Source organism: Odocoileus virginianus, chromosome 20, assembly GCF_023699985.2.
Source record: "Odocoileus virginianus isolate 20LAN1187 ecotype Illinois chromosome 20, Ovbor_1.2, whole genome shotgun sequence".
NCBI classification, from domain to species: domain Eukaryota; kingdom Metazoa; phylum Chordata; class Mammalia; order Artiodactyla; family Cervidae; genus Odocoileus; species Odocoileus virginianus.
This window is the reverse complement of record NC_069693.1, coordinates 41,569,522-41,593,539: the sequence shown is the minus strand read 5'-3', so window position 1 is coordinate 41,593,539 and position 24,018 is coordinate 41,569,522. Positions and strand designations below refer to the sequence as shown.

The 24,018-nt window shown below is 40.7% G+C and overlaps 1 protein-coding gene across 4 annotated transcripts in view; it reads left to right on the top strand.

Annotated features, from left to right (window-relative positions):
- The window catches only part of HEATR3 (HEAT repeat containing 3), a 72,817-nt gene that overhangs the window by 21,086 nt on the left and 27,713 nt on the right, over window positions 1-24,018 (top strand). For 3 of the 4 annotated variants that reach the window (XM_070451335.1, XM_020909984.2, XM_020909985.2), the window contains 4 exons: window positions 1,714-1,802; window positions 6,724-6,867; window positions 10,023-10,199; window positions 14,538-15,313. In XM_070451335.1, coding sequence (XP_070307436.1) covers window positions 1,714-1,802; window positions 6,724-6,867; window positions 10,023-10,199; window positions 14,538-14,660 — 533 coding nt within the window. In that variant the 3' untranslated portion in view covers window positions 14,661-15,313. Of the gene's footprint in view, window positions 1-1,713; window positions 1,803-6,723; window positions 6,868-10,022; window positions 10,200-14,537; window positions 15,314-24,018 lie in introns of those variants that run through there. The other variant, XM_070451336.1, reaches the window with a different exon arrangement.

The window sequence follows — 24,018 nt, the reverse complement described above, 5'->3', positions numbered from 1 at the left end:
CTTTATACGGCCACAGGCACCGCAGGGGAGAAAGCCACGATGTCTCCTGCCACATAACAGATCACCCCAAAACCTTGTGGCTTGAAACTGCGATAATCACGTATAATGTTTTTCTCACGGTTTCTATGGGGGAGAGATTTAGAAAGGGTCCAGTGGAGATGGTTTTCTCTACTCCACGATGTCTAGGACAGTGGTTCTCAACTAATAGCAGTTTTTGCCTCCTAGGACTTCTTCAATGTCCGTTGGTATTTTTTGCTGTTATAATTTGGGAGGTGCTACTGGTATCTAATGGAGAAGGAAATGGCACCCCACTCCAGTACTCTTGCCTGGAAAATCCCACGGACGGAGGAGCCTAGTGGGCTGCAGTCCATGGGGTTGTGTAGAGTTGGACACGACTGAGCAACTTCACTTTCACTTTTCACTTTCATGCATTGGAGAAGGAAATGGCCACCCACTCCAGTGTTCTTGCCTGGAGAGTCCCAGGGACGGGGGAGCCTGGTGGGCTGCTGTCTGTGGGGTTGCACAGAGTTGGACACGACTGAAGCGGCTTAGCTGCTGCTGCTACTGGTATCTGAAGGGTAGAGGCCAGAGGTGCTGTTAAGTGTCCCAGTGCACCAGGGACCCCACATGTACCACAAAGAATGACCTGGCCCAAAATGTCCACAGTGCTGAGGTTGAGAAACCCTAGCCGGGGGCCTCTGTCAAAAGACTGGGAGGCAGAATCGTCTTGAGGTCTGTCCGCTCACATGTCTGGTAGCATGGAGCTGTCAGCCAGAACGCCCACAGGTGACCTCTTCATGTGACCTTAACATGATGGCTGGGTTCCAAAAGCGAGAGCTGAGAGAGAGCAGAGAGCAAACACATGTGAATCAGGTGGAAGTCATGCCTTCTACCACCCAGCCTGCCACTTTCACATGTTCTCTTGGTTGAAGAAGCCACAAAGTCCCACCTAGGTTCAAGGGGAGGGGAAATAGACTCCACATCTTTGTGGGAATTGGCAGGGTTCTGCAGAATCATGCAGAACTGGAAGTACTGTGGTGGCTGTTTTTGGAAAACATAACATATCGCATGCATCAGTCACTCTCCCTTCCCACCAAAGCAGGGAGGGAGCCAGCTGACCTGGCGGCCCTTACCCTTCCGTGTGGCTTTGTTAGCGTAATTATTTATTGCTGTTGTGTTCTGTCCTGTATGAGAAGAAGGGACAATAAGAAAAGAGTAAAAATGAACCAAAGTGGGAAGGGGAAGTCGGGTCAGTAAAAACCATGAAAGCCACTGAAAAGCGGAGAAGCGTGGTGGCCTAGCCCTGCGCTAGCAGTGCTTCGCGGCTGGGCAGTGGGTTTGGGTTGCAGGGCGGCACTCTGATTTGGGTGATGACTTCACCCTGCGTCTGCTCAGCACGGTGATAGCGGTCAGTGAAAAGCTGACTTCCATCTACAATGGCCCACTCAGGTCTGTTGTGTGCTGAAGTGTGAGTTAAGTGAAAATTCAGTATCTACAAGTTGAAGACTGTCAGGATTATTTCAGCTGTGGTCATCTTTCAAACTCAGATATTCAGTTCACAGGGGGCTGTTCACTGGAAGTTTGGGCTTAAATATCAACGTGTTTTTATTATAGTAGCATATATTAACATTTAACAATGCTGTGCTTTGACTTTTTCTAAAAACTCACTCTTCTTAGAAAAAGACAAACTTATATTTCACTTTTGTGTTTTAGATTTTGCTAAGCACGTTGACTTTTTAGAAGCCATAAGTAGTGCCTTGAGGGCCCTTTTGCAAACAATGGCCTCCAAGAACATTCCTCAGGTAAGGTTTTAAAAATTTTTAAACTAGTCAAGAATCTGTATAAGGGAGGCAAAATTTTTTAATTTTTTGAAGTAGTTAGTTCTATTAGAAGAGTAATGCATGTTCCTTGTAAAGTGAAAGCAAAAGTACCTAAAGCGTAAAAAGTGAAATCTCTTCCTTGCCGCCACTCTGCCACCAGAGCGTGGTTTTATTCATTTGTTTTGTGTTTGGCTGCACCAGGTCTCAGTAGTGACATGTGGGATCATTTTCCTTGCGGCCCAGAGGCTTCTCTCTAGTTGTGGTGCTTGGGCACAGTAGGTGTCCCGTGGCACGAGGGATCTTAGTTGCCCGACCAAGGATTGAACCTCGTTCCCTGCATTATAAGGTAGATTCTTAACACTGGACCACTGAGGAAGTCCCCTATACAATTTTATTTTTATATGATATAATGTATTTGACATGTATGTTATATTTCTCTGAAAACCATTTGTCTTTTTTTTAATGCTGCATTACAGAAATTTTCAAGCATATCCTCCAAATACTCCACAGTGACCTGTCTATGCCTCTCTGATAGGTGCCTTATCACTTTTATTTTTTTACTTTGCATGAAGGAAATTTTCAGACATTACGAAAAGCAGAGATAATAGTAGTTACCTGCAAGCATTATCACCTAGTGTCAACAAGTCACTCTTTGTTTTCTTTCTTTATTTTTGGCCGCGCTGGTCTTCGTGGCTGTGCACGGGCTTTCTCGAGTTGTGGCAAGTGAGGGCCATTCTGTAGTTGGGGTTCATGGGCTTCTGCTCATTGCGTTGACTTTTCTTGTTGCAGAGCACGAGTTCTAGGGCTCGTGGGCTTCACTGGTTGCAGCACATGAGCTCAGTAGTTGGGGCGCACAGGCTTAGTTTCCCCGTGGTACATAAATCTTCCCAGACTAGTGGTCGAACCCATGTCCTCTGCCTTGGCAGGCAGATTCCTAACCATTGAATCACCAGGGAAGTCCCATCTTGTCTTTCTCGTTTCTTTCATTTTCCCTACATTTTCATTTTTGCTTCTTGGGATAGTTAAGGGAAATCATGTTATTTCACCCATGAATGTCTTATTGTGTGCTTCATTATGTTGTCTGTGACAGAATGAACTTTTTAAAAATTTAACCACATTACCATTATCTCAAACCCCCAAATGAACAGATGTTTTAAAATTATCATTTGATATGCAGTCTGAGTTCAGTTTTCCCTGACTGCTTTACAAATGTCTCTCTTTTTTTAATGGTTTGTTCAAATCAGCATCTAAGCAGGATCCACATATTGTTCTTGGTTGATATTTTGGCCTCTTAAATATATATATTTTCATAATTCACATACCATACAGTTCTCCCATTTAAAGTATATAATTCAGTAATTTTTAGTACTGGACAAGGAAATGTCAACCCACTCCAGTATTCTTGCCTGGGAAAGCCCATGGACAGAAGAGCCTGGTGGGCTATAGTCCATGGGGTCGCAAAGAGTCAGACACGACTGAGCAGCTAGACAACACTTTTTCGCATGTTGACAGATTCTTAAATCTCTGAATCTATAACATCTCCCCTACCTGCCCACCTTTCCTCATACTGTCTTTCCATTGAGTAAGTTATCATTTGTCCTAAAGAATTTCCCCCATTCTCAGATGTGGCTGGCTAAACAATGTTACTATTTAATGGGTCCGTCTGTCTTCCATATTTTCTACAAATTGAGAGTTATGTCTAGAGACTTACTTAGATTCAGGATCAGAATTTTTAGACAAGAATAATTTGTAGTGCTGTATTTATATTTTACTTTTCTATCACAAGTGATACACTTGTAAAATAGCGATGTTAAAATCTTAATATCCATAGATTCACTTGTAGCAACCAGTGATTATTGTATAGATCCATTATTTCATTAGGGTTTGCAAGATGAAGATACCCTAATTTTGTCATTCTTTTTACATTTATTAGCTGTGATTCTTCCATAAATGAGAACTTCTTATTTTATCAATTTTTGGTAACTTTGGAATACACTTCATACCAAAAAAGGTAGGGTATGGTTCTCTTTCCCCACCCAACCCTTTTTCCCAGAAAATGAGTTGGTGTCCTAGCAGTCTCTAAAAATGATCAGTGAATTTTTTTTTTTAAGTATCATTATGAACTCATTATTATTTACTTCATCCTATGGCATATAGTTATTAGTTTCAAAGTATTGCTGTTATTACTAACAACACTATTGGATGCAGTTTAAGATTTCTTTGTGATTCTTTTTGTTCTTAGGAAGAAAAATCCCTCTAGGACTGTACGAATTACTATGCTTTAAAGTTGCTTTCAACATATTCTCTTGTGTGGTTTGTTATAAAGTTAGCTTCAGTTTCAGCTTTTTTTAAAAGCATTTTTTGTTTGATTGCTCTAATTTTTGTTTTTTAATTATATAAAATATTTACCCAATTTCAGAGGTAAAACTAAAGCAAAATATATTCAGGGGAAAATATGGTGTTTACACACAATGGAATATTATTCAGCTCTAAGGAGGACTGAAATTCTGGTACATATTACTGCATGAGTGAACCATGAAGACATTATGCTAAATGAAATAACCAGACACAAAAGGACAAATATTGTATGCATCCTCTATAAGGGACCTGGAATAATTAAATTCATAAAGACAGAAAGTAGAAGAGTAGTTACCATGGGCTCAGAGAGATATAGTTTAATAGGTTCAGGGTGGCAGTATGGGATGATGAAAAAGTCCTGGGGATGGATGTTGGTGATAATTGCTTGCACAGCAGTGTGAATGTACTACTGCCACTGAACTATACATTTTAGAACGGTTGAAATGGTAAGTTTTATGTATATTTTATATGCACACACACAGATATATGTAGAGGGATGTCTAATTTCTGTCCATTTGCCCCTGTTCTTTCCTTTGTGCCATTAGTAATCATCTTTATTGATTTTTTATCATTCTATTGTTCTTTTTCAGAAAACATAAGCAAAATATGTATGTATTTGTATTTCACCCTTTTTCTTAAAAGGAGTGCTTCTGCACTTTGCTTTTCTCTCTCATTAATCATCATAGTATGCCAACATGTTTCTCATTTCTTTTTTTACAGCTAGATAGCCCTGCCTTGGGTATATATTCTGTATTTATTCACCGTGTTTGCATTGATGGATTTTTTTAGTTCTTTCCAGTCTTTTGCTATTACAAATAGAACTGCAATGAGTAGCATTTTTACCGAAGTTCTGTTGTGTTTTTGCCATTATGTCTTTGTGGCCGATTTCTAGAGGTGGGCCTGTGGCTCAGAGAACAGATACATCAGTAGCTCTGCTCTAGGCATTGCTGTCATCCCCCTTAGAAGTCTGAGCCATTTCAAATTTCCACCAGCATTGTTTGAGAGTGCCTGTATTGTCACACCCTCACCAGAAGAATATGTTGTCAAAATGTTGGATTTTTACTGGTTTGTTGGGTGAGAAATTGTATCTCAGTTTTAATCTGCGTTTCTTTTATTATGAGGAGGTTGGAGATTGTTTCCTGTCTTTTAAGGGCTTTTGCATTCTTTTTCTGTGACTTTCCTTGTCTTTTGCCACCTTTGCTCCTGAGCTGGTGGTCTTTTTCCTTTGTATTAAAGGGTAGATCCCAGGGTTTCTCCCCCAGTTTACTGAAGCAGAAGCTCTGGGGAGGGGCCCAACAGTGTCTGTGTTTTAACAAGTTCTCCAGGCGATGGTCGTACACACAGATGTTTGAGAATCACAGATCTAAACCATGCTCACTCCCTCCTTTCTGAAATCCTCCAGTTTTGAGTAACATGTCACTAGACCACACCACCTACCTCTCAGTTACAGTCACCCACCATCCCCAGCGGCCACTCATTCCTTGAAGATTCCTGTTGTTGGACCCTGTTGTTTGCCACTGGTCCCGTCCTGATTCTGGGTGATTTCAAAATCCACGTGGATACTCTTCCCAGGAACCTGGCTTTGCAGTTCTTGGGCCTCCTTTCCTCCTATGGGCTGTCTGCCATCCTTCCTTCCTTAGTCATTGCATGGCCACACCTCTGGCTATCCGGTGCTATCCAGACTTGGCCTTCTTTCAGAGTCTAACTGGAAGTCGCTCATATTTTACTGTTAAAATAGTATATGATGTTGGCCTCTAATATATATCTCTTTAAGTTTTATTCTTTTAATTTTATTCCAGGAACAAAACTTTTGACCTTCAGTTTCTATGAAATGGAAAGTGACATTTGCACTCTTGTGATACCTGCATCCATGTGTGTGTGTGCAAATCAGCTTAAGGCACTTCCCTGGCAGTCCAGTGGTTAAAACTCCATGCTTCTAATGCAGGGATGCAGGGGGCATGGGTTCGATTCCTGGTTGAGGAACAAAGATCCCACATGCCACATGCTGCATGATGTGGCCAACAATAAAGTCAAATCAGCTTAAAATAAAAATTATTACTATGTGGTGGAAACACTGTATAATTGAATGCGTTTTACAGTCTTTAATAACTTGCCATAGCACACAAATCTCGAGTCAGCTCTTACCTCGTGTAGATTCAGCCCATTTTTATTAAAGCTGCATGATCCTGTTTACATTTTCAAAACATTTGGTTTTGTGACCAGTGTTGAAAAGAAGTTAGAATCTCTTTGGTCTGTGTACATCTGAATGAAAATCTTCACATGAGACAAACGGAACTGAAGGCCCTTTTACAGGCTGCCAGCTATGATAGAGTAAGTGGTGACAGTGACGTGCGCAGACCTCATCCTACTTCAGAATTAGTTGTTTTTAGGAGTGTTTAGAATATGTAATAACCTGCGCATCCAGAGTTTGTGTCACTTGTAGAATCGTGCCGCCGGTACAAGAGACTCTCGCCAATCCCAAGCCCTGTGCTGTTGGAATTGGCCGAGTTTAACCGCTAAATACGCTCTCCTTCTCTTTCAACAGTGCATGACTCCCGACCAGCTGATGACTCTGTGCACCGCAGGTGTCCACAGTAGTAATGTGGGGGTGAGAGTGAACGTGGTTAGTATTTTAGGAATCACAGGCAGCGTCCTAGCCAAAGAAGATGGCACGCTTGACATCCTCAAGGTAAAACACTGTGCTTCCAGCCTGAATCATTAAATCACTAAAAATGGGAGAAGAGTGACTTTAAAATCACTGCTGTGGATTTTAAAATCTCCTTTGGATTTCATGAGACGAAGTCATATCAAGAAGTTGTTTATTAAGATATAAAGTATACCCTTTGGCCTGGTCTTACTCCATGAGTCAGACTGAAGAGTCAAGTTGCATTTTGCCGTTTAACTTTATTCTGTAGATGTTTTTCAAAAGTAAATGTGTCTTCAGTGGAAGGCCAAGGTTCAAAGTTGTTCGAGTTGACCCTGGTTTGACTGTTGCGTAAAATGTGTGCACATTATATTCTCCTCCGGATAAGGAGCAATCCAAACAGTTTTCCCAGCACACCAGGCTGAAGTGCAGTCTGCACCTGGCCACCCAGTTCATCCCAAGACCATAAATTTTAAGCGGCGACTCTGGTAGTGCCCACACACAAGGAACTCACTCAGCACGTTTGCTTCCAGCACTTGATCTAAGCAAGTTGTTCAGCAACTGCACGGCCAGAGGTATAGCCTAGTAACTAAAGGGACAGTAATAGTTAAGTTACCCTTCTTTGTGCTAACAGTAATTGCCGAAATGTGGATTACTGGTAGTGGGTAGTAAACTGGTTATTATAAATTAGTTCCTTTTTCTACATAATTTATTTATTTATTTTTGGCTGTAGTGGGTCTTCTTTGCTGGGCAGGCTTTTTCTCTAGTTGCGGTACACAGGCTTCTCTCTTGTGGAGCACAGGCTTCCGGGCTTGTGGGCTTCAGTGGTTGCAGTGGACAGGCTCAATAGTTGTGCATGGGCTTAGTTGCCCCAGGGCATGTGGGATCTTCCCAGATCGGGGATTGAACCCGTGTCTCCTGCACGGGCAGGCAGATTCTTTACCGCTGAGCCCCCAGGGAAGCCCCTAAAATACTTCTTAACTTGCTAAGAGCTTAACAGTGTGACTGCTATTTCTTAGAAGCCTGTTTCAAAAAGATGATATGTGCACATCCAAGCCATTTGAAAGTGAGAGTTGCTCAGTTGTGTCCAATTCTTTGTGACCCCCATGGACTGTATAGCCCAGGGAATTTTCCAGGCCAGGATACTGGAGTGGGTAGCCTCTTCCTTCTCCAGTGGATCTTCCTAACCCAGGGTTCGAACCCAGGTCTCCCGCATTGCAGGCGGATTCTGTACCAGTTGAGCTACCAGGGAAGCTAAGGCACATCACTCCTACAGTGCCAGTCCCCTAGTTCCACTCCAGAGAGGCAGTCACAGTTCCCCACTCCTTCTGTGTCACTCCAGAGATTCTAATACACAGACCCTGAGTGAGAGAGCACGGCTGTATCGCTCTGTACAGGTGCACATGTGCCAGTGAGCACATGTAAGTGTAGTCACTTCCCACCCCTTAAGACTGTAAAGTCCAAGGTCCACTTTAGAGGAACAGCAAGTTTTTCTCAGGCATAACGTAAGGTTTCCAAAATGTTTTTATTTAGTCACATTTTCAAGCATGAAGAAAAGTAGAAAGTGCAGTGAATTTTGTATAGCCATCAAGCGTATTTAGCAGTTATGAGTTTTCTATCATATGTACTTAAAGTAGTTCCTCTGCTGAATGTGTTAAATTAATGACATCCTGGTATTGTGTCCTTATTGTTCAGTATGTGCATCTTAAAAATAAAGACAGTTTTTTTGTATAGCCACCATTATTATGCCATACACAATTACTTCTTAATATGTCTACCACTTGGTCCATATTCAGATTCTTCCAGTTGTTCCCAAGATAACTGTTTACAGGTTGTCTGTTTAAAGCAGGCTCTAAGTCAGGTCTCCATGTTGTGCTTGGTTTGGGGTCTTCTAAGTCTGTCTTCATGGACAGCTTTGCCCCGTCTAGTACCTCCACACTACCTCTTTCTCCCTCAGCTTCTGGGTCAGTTGGCTCCTAGTGTTCGGCCTTGTGGATTTGTCCTGTTGCCTCCTTGTGGCGTTAAGTTTGTTCCTTTATCTTCTGAATTTCCTGCAGAGTGGAACTTAGATCTAAAGGCTGGGTTAGATTCAGGTTAACTTTTTCAGTAAGACTACTTCATAGCTGGTGCTGTACATTTCATGTTTATAATAGGATATTAAATTGGGGTATTTATTTATATTTTTGGCTGTGCTTGGTCTTCGTTGGTACATGTGGGCTTTCTCTAGTTGCAGTGAGTGGGCGCAAGGGCTTCTCTTGGTGCACAGCGCGGGCTCTTGGGCACACGGGCTTCAGTAGCTGTGACCCCCGGGTCGAGAGTGCAGACTCCGTGGTTCTGGCGCACGGCCCTAACTGCTCCCCCGCGTGTTGGGCCTTCCCAAACCAGGAACTGAACCTGTGTCCTCTGCTTTGGCAGGCGGATTCTCAACCACTGTACCGCCAGAGAAGTCCCAGTGGGATATTAAATTTAAAAACTCTCCTAGAGGTTTTCTTGACCACTTAAATTTAGATGAGAAAATGGAGGTCCAGAGTGAGTACCAAGGGCCCAGAGTCACCCTGCTGCTTTCAGTAGAGCTGCATTTCAGACAGCATTTGCACTCTCTCACCCGTGATAACCGGTGTGCGCATTGCCCTGAAAGATGTAAATGGTGAAGCAAAACAACCAAAATAAACTAACTTAACTCGACTGGTTCTTCACAGATTGGGAATAGTTTGTTCCTTAGCTAGCTAATGATAAGAAAATGAATGGATGTTAAAAATCGTCACAGTGAAGCAAAATGAGATTATATGTTCTTTATTTTTTTAATTGAGTGTTTCTCATATAATTTAAAAAGCAGGAGGTTTTTTGTTACTGATAATATTTATATGCATTTGACACCATGGGAAAAGCCTTCTTGATGGAGATAGATAGAAGGGAAAATTTAATAATTTCCAGTATCAGTCTTTCATATGTCATTTATGGATCTGAATTCACTTTATTTACTAATATAAACTAAGGTTTTGAATTTATCTTGCTTACATTATACTTAGTATTTTTGTAAATATATGTTAAGTCTTTAGTCTTTTAAAAGTGTTAACTTTTCCCTAGCATTTGTATGTAAAACTTTATGCGTGAACTGTTGTCACATTTAGAGTTAGTGTTTATTTTGAAAACTGACTTCGAATATTGGACGATCCTTTGCTTTATTTTGTTTTCTCCAGACTATCGGGTACTTTCTGCTTGAGGTTGCCACCAAAGACCCCTGTCTCGTGGTAGCAGGGGAGGCCTTGGATGCCCTCTTTGACGTTTTTGCAGATGGTAAAGAAGCTGAAATGGCCTCAGTTCAAATTAAATTGTTGTCTACTCTGAAAGAATTCCAGCCAGTCTTCAAAATGAAGGTATGTAACGTTTTATTTGGCTTCCCTGGTGGCTCAGTGGTAAAGAGTCCACCCGCCAACGCAGGAGACGTGGGAAGATCCCCTGGAGGAGGAAATGGCAGCCCACTCCAGTATTCTTGCCTGGGAAGTCCCATGGACAGAGGAGCCTGGCAGGCTTCAGTCCGTGGGGTTGCACAAGAGTCAGACACGACTTAGTAACTAAACAACAAGTGGTTTATTTAGAAATGGTGACGTCTCAGCGTTCTGTGGGACAGGGTGTGTGTGGCTCCCTGCTTGCAGTCTTGGTGATGCATATAGCACTTCATCCCCGGTTCTGTGCAAATGCTTGTCGGCTGAGTCAGGGCGGCTGAGCCCTTTCTGTTGAATCACTGTGACTTGAGCCAAAATGGTGTGGACAAGTTCCTCTCTCTGCAGCGGTTTAGCAATGTTAACAGTACTTATGTGTAAGCACTGCAGTCCGGCCTGCAAAGCACTTTCAGAGACAGTGTTAAATTTATTTTATATCATGTAATGTGTTGTAGGCTGACTTCATTTATTTCCCTTTGGTCCTCTGGAAAAAAAAAGGCAAACAAACTCTAAGCCAGCCTATAATGGAGAATGTAGCTACCTTCGTTTGCCTTTTTATTGATCAACTGATTCATCAGAGGCATCAAAGTTAACTTTGAGTCAAAAAGATAATTTAAAAAAACTGGTTTGGTGGTTGGGGGAAAGCAATGAAAAATGTTAAAAACAGCCTTTGATCACATATTTACAAATTTAAGTTGGCCAACTTTCCTCTTATCTAAATCTATATATTTCATTTTGAGAAATAAAAATATTTGTGTTTTTTTACTTTACATTTTTAATTAAACTTTTGCCTTTAAATCTCTGTCAGGAAAGTAGAGGTTTTAATGGGAAATTAGCCTACTTCTGTTGCTTTCCAGTGTGTATTTCTTTTCTCTAACAAGCGTCAAAGGCAGAATTCAATTCCCATAGGCAGAACTCTGTGACAAGTTTTTGGTAAAATGATTGTATGTCTAGAAATGTAAAATTTTGAATTTTTTTTAAGGTGTTAAAAATAGTTTTCTTTCCCAGAAGAAAAAAAAATAGCCACACATGCCATGCACATTCTCACAGGTATATCAGTGTTCATTTAGGGACATTAATAACTGGTTTGTTTTGTAACATTTTCATGTTTTGACATCTTACATTTAAAAATATTGTAATATAGTGGCTGATATTGAGTTAAGCTTCACTAATAGGTGACTTCAGTCTTGAGGGAGAAAAATTAATCCGTTTGCTCTTAATTTTGCTTTGTTTAAGCTTCCAGCTTTGTTGGTTTGGGTTTTGTTTTGTTTTGAGATATAATTGACGTACTCCAACATAGTTTTAGGTGTGCAACATAATGATTGGATATGTATATAAATTGCAAGATGATTACCACAATAAATGTAGTTAACATGCATCACCACACATAGTGATAAATTTATTTTCTTGTAATGAAAACTTGTAAGATCTACTTTCTTAGTAACTTTCAAATATATAATACAATGTTGTTAACTGTAGTCACCTTGCATTACACCCTCAGGACTTACTTCACTTACACAGTTTATCCTTGAATGACACTGTGCAGATCTACTTAAATACATGAATTTTCTTCTGTGGTAAATACTGCAGTACTATAGGATCTGCAGTTGGTTGGATCTTGGCCAACAGTGAACTTGTCCTTGGATTTTCAACAAGGGGGTAAGGAATTGGCACCCCTAACCCCTGCAGTGTTCAGGGGTCATCTGGAACTGAAAGTGTGTGCCTTTTGACCACCTTCACCCATTTCACCCTCCCCACAACCTGGCAGGTTTATTTTTTGTTTTGGGGTGTTTTTTTTTTGTTTGTTTTGGCTGCTCAGTGTCTTAGTTGGGGCACACTGGATCTTCAGTCTTCACTGTGGCATGCAGGATCTTTAGTTGGCAGCAGGTGGGATCTAGTTCCCTGACCAGGGATCAAACCTGGGCCCCTTGCATTGGGAGCATGGAGTCTTAGCCACTGGACCTCCAAGGACATTCCCTTGGTATTTATTTTTTAAGCAGTGAGAAGTTTTATTCCCACCTGTTCCCAGCCTGCCTTGTGGGTAACCAAACTGAGTGGTGTTTCTCTGCACAAAGACAAATGTACGTTAGTATTTTTTCCCTTTATTATCCAACAGATAGCATAATATATTCACAGCCTTGTAGTTTATGTGCTTTTACTTCACAGTGTCTCCTAGAGACATTTCTAAACCAGTACATGGAGGGTGTCCACATTGTTCTTAAAGGTCACAGGCCCTCTAAACTTCTGAAAAAAGAGGCTGAAGGGAAAAGAGAAAATATCTCCTTTCCCTGAAGCCCCTGGGAAAGCAGATGTGGTTAAGAGTCATCAGACTCTGCGGAAGCAAATGCTAGAGAGCAGTTATGTAAACTGTGAACTAGGAGAATAACCCTTCATCTCTGGAAAGTCCATTGTTCTGATTGATTTGCCTACCTAGTATGCATTGCAGTGATAGTGCTATTTAACCGAGTGTTTTTCTTTTCTCAAAGCTATAAAGCCCTGATGAAGTGTCTTTGTTAGCCAGAATGGCAGCATGCAGTTTTTTATATGACTGTCTTTTGAAAATGAAACCACAGTTGCATTAAAGGCTGTTTGGTTTATATTTAGCCCCAAATTGCATTTAAACACAGCACAATGCATTTTACTAAAAAACTTCTCTAGAGCAGACATCCTCAAAAGTGCCCTGTATCAGCAGTGCCAGCATCACTTGGTAACTTGTTGTAAATGCAAATTCTCAGGCAGAACTCCAGACCTATCAGAAATCAGAAACTATGTGGACCGGCCTTGTTGCTTGGTCGCTTAGTCATGTCCAACTCTTTGTGACCCTGTGGACTGCAGCATGCCAGGCTTCACTGTCCTTCACTATCTCCTTGAGTTTGCCTAAATTAATGTCCATTAAATTGGTGATGCCATCCAACCATCTCATCCTCTGTTGTCCCCTTCTCCTCCTGCCCTCTCTTTCCCAGCATCAGGGTCTTTTACAATGAGTTGGCTCTTTGCATCAGGTGGCCAAAGTATTGGAGCTTTAGCAATCTGTTTTTTAAATAAGTCTTCCAAATGGGCTTGTCTGGTAGCTCAGCTAGTAAAGAATCTGACTGCAATGCAGGAGATCCCAGTTTGATTCCTGGGTCGGGACTATCCCCTAGAGCAGGGTTAGGCTACCCACTCCAGTATTTTTGGGCTTCCCTGGTAGCTCAGCTGGTAAAGAATCTACCTGCAATGCGGGAGACCTGGGTTCGATCTCTGGGATGTGAAGATCCCCTGGAGAAGGGAATGGGTTCCCACTCCAGTATTCTGGCCTTTATAGTCCATGGGATCACAAAGAGTCGGACACGACTGAGCAACTTTCACTTTGACTTTTTCAAATGCTAAAATTTGAGAACTACTGCTTAAGATTAGCAGAGAACGCAATGGCACCCCACTCCAGTACTCTTGCCTGGAAACTCCCATGGACGGGGGAGCCTGGTAGGCTGCAGTCCATGGGGTCGCTAAGAGTCAGACATGACTGAGCGACTTTACTTTCACTTTTCACTTTCATGCATTGGAGAAGAAAATGGCAACCCACTCCAGTGTTCTTGCCTGGAGAATCCCAGGAACGGCGGAGCCTGGTGGGCTGCCGTCTGTGGGGTCGCACAGAGTCGGACACGACTGAAGCGGCTTAGCAGCAGCAGCAACAGCTCAAGATTAGAGGTGGGGGTTAGTTCATATACCATAATACTCATTCTTTTCAAAGTCTACAATTCAGTTTTTCTTGTAAGTATCATTAAAAAGGTGCATAGGATTTCCCTGGTGGGCCAGTGGTTAAGAATCCTCCTGCCAGGGCGGGGGACATGGGTTCAATCCCTGGTCGGGGAAGATCCCACATCCCGAGAGGCAACCAAGCCCGTGCACCACAGCTGCTGAATCCCCTCATTGGAGTTACTGAAGCCTGTGCACCCTAGAGCCCGTGCTCTGCAAAAGGAAAAACCTCCACAACAGGAAGACCATGTCCCGCAACTAGAGAGTAGCCCCTGCTTGCTGCAGCTAGAGGAAGCCTGCGCACATCAACGAGGACCCAGCACAGCCAGAAATAAATAAAAAATAAATAAAAGTTGCATGATCTAATTTATCTTTGTTACAGCTCATATACTGTGTTCCATCACCTTGGAAGTGAAAATGTTCCACCAATTTCTGGCAACTGTTTGTTCTAAAAATAAATACACCCCAAATTAAATGCTTTCTTATTTAAAGGAGTTAGTGGTAGATACCAAATCTCATATGATATTTTTTTGGCAGATACGAAAAGAAGGGAGAACTAAATACAGTCCAGATCAGCTGTGTGTTCTTGACAACGTGAAGATGAATTTGAGAAGATTTGTCGCTTATCAAGAAACTGTTGAGAAAAGACTGACTACTTGAACCATTGAAAGAGACCAGTCCTCACCCCAAAGTTTTCAACAGTGAAGAATACTAGAGGGTTTCCTTTCAGGGTGTTTTTTCTGAAAGTCATTTTTTTTTTTTTTAATGACTTGGTGTTCTGTGTATTAATTTGAAGTTGATAAAAACTCCAGGACATGTCAGAAACTCTTTTTTTAAGCTCTGGGATCTGTGTGGCATTTCTAGTGCTCTCACGTTTCTAGCATGTTTTAATCACTGGAAACCCAAAGGTTGGAAACACAGTGAATCTCAGGTGCTTCTTCGTGAGCAGTGAAGACACTGCCAAACAATCATGTTCCCTTGAATTTTGCAGAAGAAAATCCAGAGCATAACTTGGATGCTTTTTTAAGCCAATATCATTTTATAATAACTAAATATTTAACTGAAATATGAAAACATGCTTTATAACTTTTTGGTATGAGATCTATCAATTATGCCTACCTTTCATGAAGAGGGGAATGAGTTGGATTCATATTCCACTATTTAGTAGACTATACTCCTCGCTAATGAGGCCATCATCACCCTCTGTACAAAAGGATCTAATCCATTGATTTGTGACATCACTCCTTATTTAATTTGAAATGCAATCAAAATTGGGAGAATATGTTTTTTAATAAATAATTTTTAAATTGAAAGCTTTATGTCTTGCAAAATCTTTTTTAAAATACCAGATAACCCTATTCCTGGGTGTCTGCTTGTTAATGGATCTTGCTTTGAATATATGTGTGCTATTAAAAACAGGATTTATAAAGGGAGATGGAATGAATTGGGAGATTAGGATTGACATATATCCACTATGAATAGTATGCATAAAGTAACTCATGAGTGCCTACTGCATGGCACAGGAAACTTGACTCGGTGCTCTGTGGTGACCTAAACAGGAAGGAAATCCCAGAAAAGGGACATATGTAAACATACAGCTGATTTACTTTGCTGCACAGCAGAAACTAACAGCAGTAAAGCAACTACTCCGGTAAAAATTAATTTTTAAAAAAGACATCTTAATTCCTCGAATCTCCAGCGTCATTACCAGTGTCCTTGAAGAAGCAGGTGGCGGGTGGATCAAAGGGAGGGAGTTTGCGCGCACGGCCCCTCTCCCAGGTCCATTGTCTGTCCACTTGCCTGACCAGAGGAGTTGGAGATTTGAAAATTTCCCTACCGTAGATCTCAGTTGATCTGTTAAAAGGCCCAATACCCAGCATAGGACTTTAGTTAACTAACATCCATCACCTCACATAGTTACATTTTTTTCACCTTGTGGTAAGACTCTTTAGGATCTGCTTTCTCAGCAGCTTTCAACTGTACAATACGATATTAACTGTAGTCAGTATGCTGTACATTACATGCCCAATAATTTATAATTGACTACCTTCACCCATTTTGCTTGCCCTCCAGCTCCCAACCCCAGCCCCCTGCCTCAAGGCAACTGACAATCTATTCTCTCTTCTCTATGAGTTTGGTTGTTTGGTTGTTAGGTTCCACGTATAAGCGAGATCATACAGTATTTGTTTTTCTGTGATTTCTTTCATTTAGCATAATATCCTCAAAGTATATCCTTGCTGTCACCAATGGCAGGATTTCTGTCTTTTTTATGGTTGAATAATATCCCATTGTGTATATACACTACATTTTCTTTATCCATACATCCACTGATGGACATTTAGTGTTTCCCTGTCTTGGCTACTATGAATAAGGCTGCAATAAACATGCAGTGCAGTTATCTTTTTCCTACAGTGATTTTGTTTCCTTCAGATGTATACCCAGAGTAGGAATTTCTGGATCATGTGATGGTTTTATTTTTAATTTTCTGAGGAACCTCCCTACTGTGTTCAATAGTACCTACACCAATTTACTTTCCCACCAATACTGCACAAAGATTCCCTTTTTTCCACATCTTCACCAACACTTATCTCTTATCTTTTTGAAAATCATTCTAGCAGGTGTAAGGCTCATTGTGGTTTTGAGAGACAAATTCTTTCAGTGAAGAAAAGTTTCAGAGTTCTCCCTGCATCAAATATTTATAGCATATATTCATTTTCAGAGAGAATAAAATTTCCAATTTTGTCATCTTTCCCACACTTTCTAACCCATAAACATTATGTGAAATATCTAGCACAGGGCCTAGCTCACAGTAGGCTCTCAATAACTAAATTTGTCAAATAGATGTTAGTGATTTTCTGTCTTATTAAGCAAGCTTTTTGCAGTAGTTGTTCAATGCAAAATCATTCTATGAAACAGTAGAATGTGAGTTATTACATTGGAAATGTGCCATCCCCCCAGTTTTTTAGGCTCTGAGGCATTAATAGTCTGCACTGCTATCATTTAATTTTGCTACTCTGAACAACAGGAAAGATAGGAAAAGATTAAATGTACAGCTGTTTATATACTAACTCAGTAAGCATATGAATATTATTCACAGCACAGCAAAATAGAAACTATAGTTTTTTTTCCTGAAGGAAAAAATTTGCTTTAAAATACAGTTGTTTGCAAATTATCCAGAATAGTCCATTAAAAAGATACACTGTTTTTAATAGTTGCAGTATTCAAGCTTATGTGACAGCCTTTGTTCTAGAAGATACCTTTAAGTGTCCAGCCTGCCATGGCATGCTATCCAAGGAAATAAAAATCACTGCTTTAGTTGTCTTTTTCTGTAACATGGAAACTCATTTTAAGATAGAGTTGATTTTGAAATATTAGTCATGTAATTACATTTCTTTATCTGTAGTTTTATCTTTGGCCTTTATCTAGCCTGTCAAAAAAATACCTCTGAGTTATCAAGATTGAGAAAGTTTCTTATCTCTTAAGCGTTTCTGTTCAGCCAGTTCTGTTGTAGCCTTGCTCCCTGCCTTTTTGAAATTGCATGGACCAATACTTGATTGTACAGGCAGACCTCAGAAACATTGCAGATTTGGGTCTAGACAACCACATTAAAGCAAGCATCACAATAAAGTGAATCACGAATTTTTTATTTCCCAATGCTTATACTGTACTATGGTCTATTAAGTGTGCAATACCTTAATTTTCAAATACTTTATTGCTAATAAAAATGCTACCCATCATCTGAGCCTTCAGGGAGTTGTAATCTTTTTGCTGGGAGAGGTTCTTGCCTTGATGCTGATGTCTGCTGACCAATCAGAGTAGTGGTTGCTGAAGCTTTGAGGCGGTTGTGGCAATTTCTAAGTCACCAAGGAAACATCATGGCCTCTTTCTTTCGCAAACAAGTTCTCTATAGCATGCAAAGGTGTTTGATAGCTTTTTAGCCACACAACTTCTTGCAAAATTGGAGTCAGTCCTCTCAAACCTTGTTCCTACTATGTCAACTAAGTTTTTGCTTATCAACGAGAAGAACTCCTCATCCATTAAAAGTTTTAAAATGAGATTGCAGCAATTCAGTCACATCTGCAGACTCCACTTCTGATTCTAGGTCTCTTGCTATTTCCACCACATCTGCAATAACTTCCTTCATTGAAATCCTGAACTTTTCAAAGTCATGCATTAGAGTTGGAGTCATCTTCTCCAAAACTCATGTTAATGTTGCTATTTTGACCTCTTCCCATGAACCATGAGTGTTTTTTTTTTTGTTTGTTTGTTTTTTTACTGTGAGTGTTTTTAATGGTATCTAAAATGATGAGTCCTTTCTACAAGGTTTTCAGTTTATTTTGCCCAGGTCCACCAGAGGAATTGCTATCTCTGGCAGCTATAGCCTTATGAAATCTATTTCTTATAATAAGACTTGAAAGTGAAAATTACTCTTTATCCATGGACTTCAGAGTAGAAGTTGCATTAGCAGGCATGAAAACAACATTAATTTCATTGTACATCTCCATCAGAGCTCTGAGTGACCAGGTGCATTGTCAATGAGCATTAATATTTTGAAAAATCTTTTCTGAGCAGTAGGTCTCAACAATGAGCTTAAAATATTCAGTAAACCATGTTTTAAACAGATGTGCTGTCATCTAGACTTTATTGTTTCACTTACAGAGCACCAGTAGGGTATATTCAGCAGAATTCTTAAGGGTACTAGGACTTTAGGAATGAAAAAGGAGTATTGGGTTCAACTTAAAAGTCACCGGCTGTATTAGCCCCTAACAAGAGAGTCAGCCAGCCCTTTGAAGCTTTGAAACCAGGAATTGACATAACCTCTTCAGCTATAAGTCCCAGATGGCGTCTTCTCCCAGTGTAAGGATGTTTCATCTCTAGGGGAAACCTGTTGTTTAGTGTCGCCACTTCCATGGACAGAGGAGCCTGGTGGGCTGTAGTCCATGGGGTCACAAGAGTTGAACATGACTGAGTGACTGACCGCACACACACCCCTCATTAACTCTGAGAGCTGAGTCTTCTGGATAAACTTGCTGCAGCTCCTACAGCAGCACAGGCTGCTTCAGCGTGCTCTTTTACGTGATGGAGAGGGTTTCTTTCCAGAAACCTCATGAACCAACCTCTGCTGCCTTCTAACTTCCTTCTGCAGTTTCTCACCTCTCTCAGGAGTCACAGAGTTATAGAGTTAGGGCTTTGCTTTGGATTAGGTTTTGGTTTACAGGGATGTTGTGGGTGGTTTGAGCTGCTATCCAGATCACTAAAATTTTCTCCATTTCAACTATAAGGCTCTTTGACCTTACATTCCTGTGTCCACTGAAGTAGCACTTTGAATTTCCTTCAAGCCCTTTTCCTTTGCATTCACAACTTGGCTAACTGGTGCAAGAGCCTGAGTGTTGGCCAGTCTTGGCTTTCACCTGACTTTTTCACTGTTGCTGTTTTTAGTCACTAAGTTGTGTCCGACTCTTTGTGACCCCGTGGACTGCAGCACACCAGTCTTCCCTGTCCTTCACTATCTTCCAGAGTTTACTCAAACTCATGTCCACTGAGTCAGTGATGCCATCCAATCATCTCATCCTCTCTTGCCCCCTCCCCCTCCTGCCTTCAATCTTTCCCAGCATCAGGGTCTTTTCTAAGTAGAAGGGTCTTCTCTACTGAGCTTAATCTAACTTTTGATTTAAAGTGAGAGATGTGTGACTCTACTTTTCACTTACACACTTAGAGACTAGTTAAGACTATTAATTGGCCTAATTTCAGTATCGTTTTGTCTCAGGGAATAAGGATGCCCAATAGAGAGAGAGTTCATGGAACAGCCCATTGGTGGAGCAGTCAGAACACACACAAAACTTGGGAATTGCCTGGTGGTCCAGTGGTTAAGAATCCACCTTCCAATGTGGGGGCCATGGGTTGGACCCCTGGTTAGGGAACCGAGATCCCATGTGCTGTGCGACAGCTAACCCTCTGTGCAGCAACTTCTAAGGCCGTGTGCCACAGCTAGAGAGAAGCCGGTGTTGCCGTGAAGATCCCAAGCACCGTGATTAAGACCCAACACAGCCAAAAATTAGATAAATCATCTTTTTTAAATAAAGGGAGCACACAACATTTATTAAGTTTATTATCTTATCTTATGGCATCACTAACTCAATGGACATGAGTTTGAGCAAGCTTCGGGGGTTAGTGATGGACAGGGAGGCCTGGCGTGCTGCAGTCCATGGGGTCGCAAAGAGTTGGACACGACTGAGGAACTGAACTGAACTGATCTTATCTAGGTGTGGTTCATGGTGCCCCAAATAATTACAGTAGTAAAGATCGAAGATCATTGACCACAGATCACCATAAAAATATAACAATAGTGAAAATTTTGAAATATGGTGAAAATTACCAAAATGTGACACAGACACAGAGTGAGCAAATTTGTAAAAAAAAACAACAACAAAAAAGTGCTATTATCTGTGAAGCACCAGTTATGCCTAATTTAACTCATATATAGAACATGGGCCATGTTAGCACTCTCATCTCCATATCCAGAAACTCTTTGTGTTCAGCAGCAATAAAGTTGTATTATACTATTTTAAAACATCTTCTTTTAGGACCAGAACACTTCCTTTCCTTGCCATTTTATTTTTCAAAAATATGGAATTGTAGAGTACTGTTAGTCCCTATATTCTTTCCCCTTCAAAATAAAGTCTGACTTATCATTGTCTCTATCTTGTTAGCGCTTAGATTTATTTATTTTAAAAATTATTCCGTGTTAATTTCTGCTGGACAGCAAAGTGATTCCATTTTATACATGTATATATTATTTTTCATATTCTTTTCCATTATGATTTATCACAGGATATTGAATATAGTTCCCTGTGCTATATGGTAGGGCCTTGTTGTTTGTCCATCCTGTATGTATGAGTTTGCATCTGCCAACCTCGAGCTCCCAGTCCTTCCGTGCCCCACTCTTCCTCCCGGGCAACGGCAGCCTGTTCTCTGTGTATATCAGTCTGCCTCGGTTTCATAGATGAGCTCATTTGTGTCATGTTTTAGATTCCACGTATAATGACATCATATAGTATTTGTCTTTCTCTTTCTGACTTACTTCACATCGTATGATAATCTCTGGTCCATCCATGTTGTTGGAAATGGTGTTATTTCATTCTTCATTATGGTCTAGTAATATTCCATTGTATATATGTATCACACCTCCTTTATCCATTCATCTCTTAATGAACATTGAATGTCCTGACTACTGTGAATAATGCTGCTATGAACATAGGGATGCTTGTGTCCTTTCAAATTATACTTTTGTCTGGACATATGCCCGGGAGTGAGACTGCTGGGTCATATGGTAGCTCTATGTTTAGTTTTTTGAGGAACCTCCATAGTATTTTCCATAGTGGTTACACTAATTTACCTCCTCACCAACAGTGAGAAAAAGAGGGTTCCCTTGATGGCCATTCTGATTAGTGTGAAGTGGTACCTCATTGTATGCCTAGATTTATTTCTAAGCATTTGTTTTTATTTCTAAGCATTCATCTTATTTATTTATAAGCCTTTATTTCTGTTTTAACTGGACTGTGGTAGTGATTGATTGTCTGCTGCCAAAGAAATTCTTGGTCCTTTGGTTGATTCTGCCCTAGGACTTGGACTGTTGTGGAGCCAATGAAAAGTCGAGGGTTAGTGAGATATTCCCAGCAGGAACAAGAGGCCTGAGGTCACAATGGTGTTCTCTTTGGGGAGGCAGTTTCTCACTAGACGGTTCCTATGACTGCACGGGGTCCCTTGTGTGCTGTGCATTTCCAGAACCTGATCCTCCTGCCCTCTCATTAATTTTGTGAGCTACCCTAGAATAATAAGAATAAAAGAATAAGAATAATAAGCTTTTTTTTTCATTTTAAATTTTTTATTTTGTCTTGGGGTATAGCCAATTAACAATGTTGTGATAGTTTCAGGTGAAGTGAAGGGACTCAACCATACATACGCATGTGTGTATCCATGCTCCCCTAAACTCCCCTCCCATCCGAGCTGCCACATAACGCTGGGGAGAGTTCCATGTGCTGTACAGTAGGCCCTTGTTGGTTATCTATTTTAAATGCATCCATGTATATGTGTCCATCCTAAACTCCCTAACTATCCCTAACCCCTGGCAGCCATAGGTTTGTTCCTAAGTCTGTGAGTCTCTCTGAATAAACTCTTTTTAATAGTCACTCTCAGTTTCTGCTGCTTGCAACCTAAAACCCCTGATCTTTCTAATACTTTTCTGGGCACATCCATCTATACCTACATGACTATACTCTTTCTGCAACAGGAACACAATGTTCAGCAGCTTGGCTTTTTTCTTTAACAGTAATTCAGAGGTATCATGTCAGAATCGTGATTAGGTCTGAGGGTAAACCTTGCTTCTTGAACAGGAAAAATCACTTCATTTCCACCTGAGAGTCTGTTAGATCTCAGCCTGATAGATTGGGGTGGTTTGCTTTTTTATAGGCCTCTTCTTTTTTTTTTAAAATTGAAGTATAGTTGATTTACATGTTGTATTAGTTTCTGCTGTACAACAAAGTGATTTATACATACACACACACACACACAGACACACACACACAGACACACAGACACACACACACACACACACAGACACACACACACAGACATGGGCTTCCCCGGTGGCTCAATGGCAAAGAATTTGCCTGCCAATGCAGGAGATGCAGGTTTGATCCCTGGGTTGGGAAGATCCCCTGGAGAAGGAGATGGCAACCAGTATTCTTGCCTGGAAAATTCCATGAACAGAGGAGCCTGACAGGCTGCAGTCCATGGGGTCGCAGAGTTGGACATGACAGAGCACACACATATGCACACACATATATAAACATATTTATACATTCTTTTTAATAATTCTTTTCCATTATGGCTTATCATAGGATATTGAATATAGTTCCCTGTGCTACACAGTAGGACCTTGTAGTTTGTCTATTTCATATATAATGTGGAATGGATAGTTGCATCTCTAGGCCTGTTCTTGAGACAGCACTTTTAAACATTCTTTTGAGTCTTCCAGTGATTTGGAGAATTGAATCTCCTCATTTGTTGGAAGCAATCCCAAACTTGTATTAAAAATAAACCCCAAAGAACTATAAGATGGAGACCAGAGATTTTTAGAAATCTAGTACTTATTATACAGTAGTAATTCGTAGCCTTTTCCAGGTCATTAATTATGCTGACAGTCTGATGAAAATCATAGACCCTTCAAATAAATGCACTGCATTAGTAGTTATCTCCTGTGTAACAAGTTATCCCAAATTTAATAGCTTAGAGCAACAAAATTTATTACCTCACAGTTTCTGTGGATCAAGAATTCAGAAGCAGCTTAGCTGGGTGGTTCTGCCTCAGGGTCTCACAAGATTGCAGTAAAGATATTGCCCAGGGCTGCAGTCAGCCGAAGGCTAGACTGTGCTGGAGTCTTTCTTCCAAGGTGGCCCATTCACTTGGCTATTGGCAGTCAGCCTCCATCCTCATGACACAGCAAGTGGCTTTCCCCAGAGTCAATATTCCAAGAGAGAGAGAAGGAGAAAGCTGTGATGCCTTTTATAATCTGTTTTCAAGAATATGAAAAAGAATATGTATACATATAACGAATCACTTTGCTATACAGCAATTAACACAACATTGTAAATCAACTCTACTTCGATAGAATTTCGAAATTAAATAAACTTTTTTCAGCAGTAGCACACCGTCACTCCAGCCATATCCATTTGTTGTAAGTGAGCCACTGAATCCAACTGTACTCAGGAGGGGGACAGTAAGTTCCGCATCTTTAAGAATGGAATAGCAAAGAATTGGTGGTCATGTTTTTAAACATATGTACCTTTATTCTGCATCAGAGTAGAGGTTGGTTTTGGATTTTTCAACTTGCCCATGGACATTAGGTTGAGTTTTGTGATTTTATACTGAGTTGCTTACGCTTCCAACTTTAAGTCAAAAAGTATTCTGAACACTGCTAGATTCAATTGTCTATTGAATTTTTTTAAAATTGTAACCG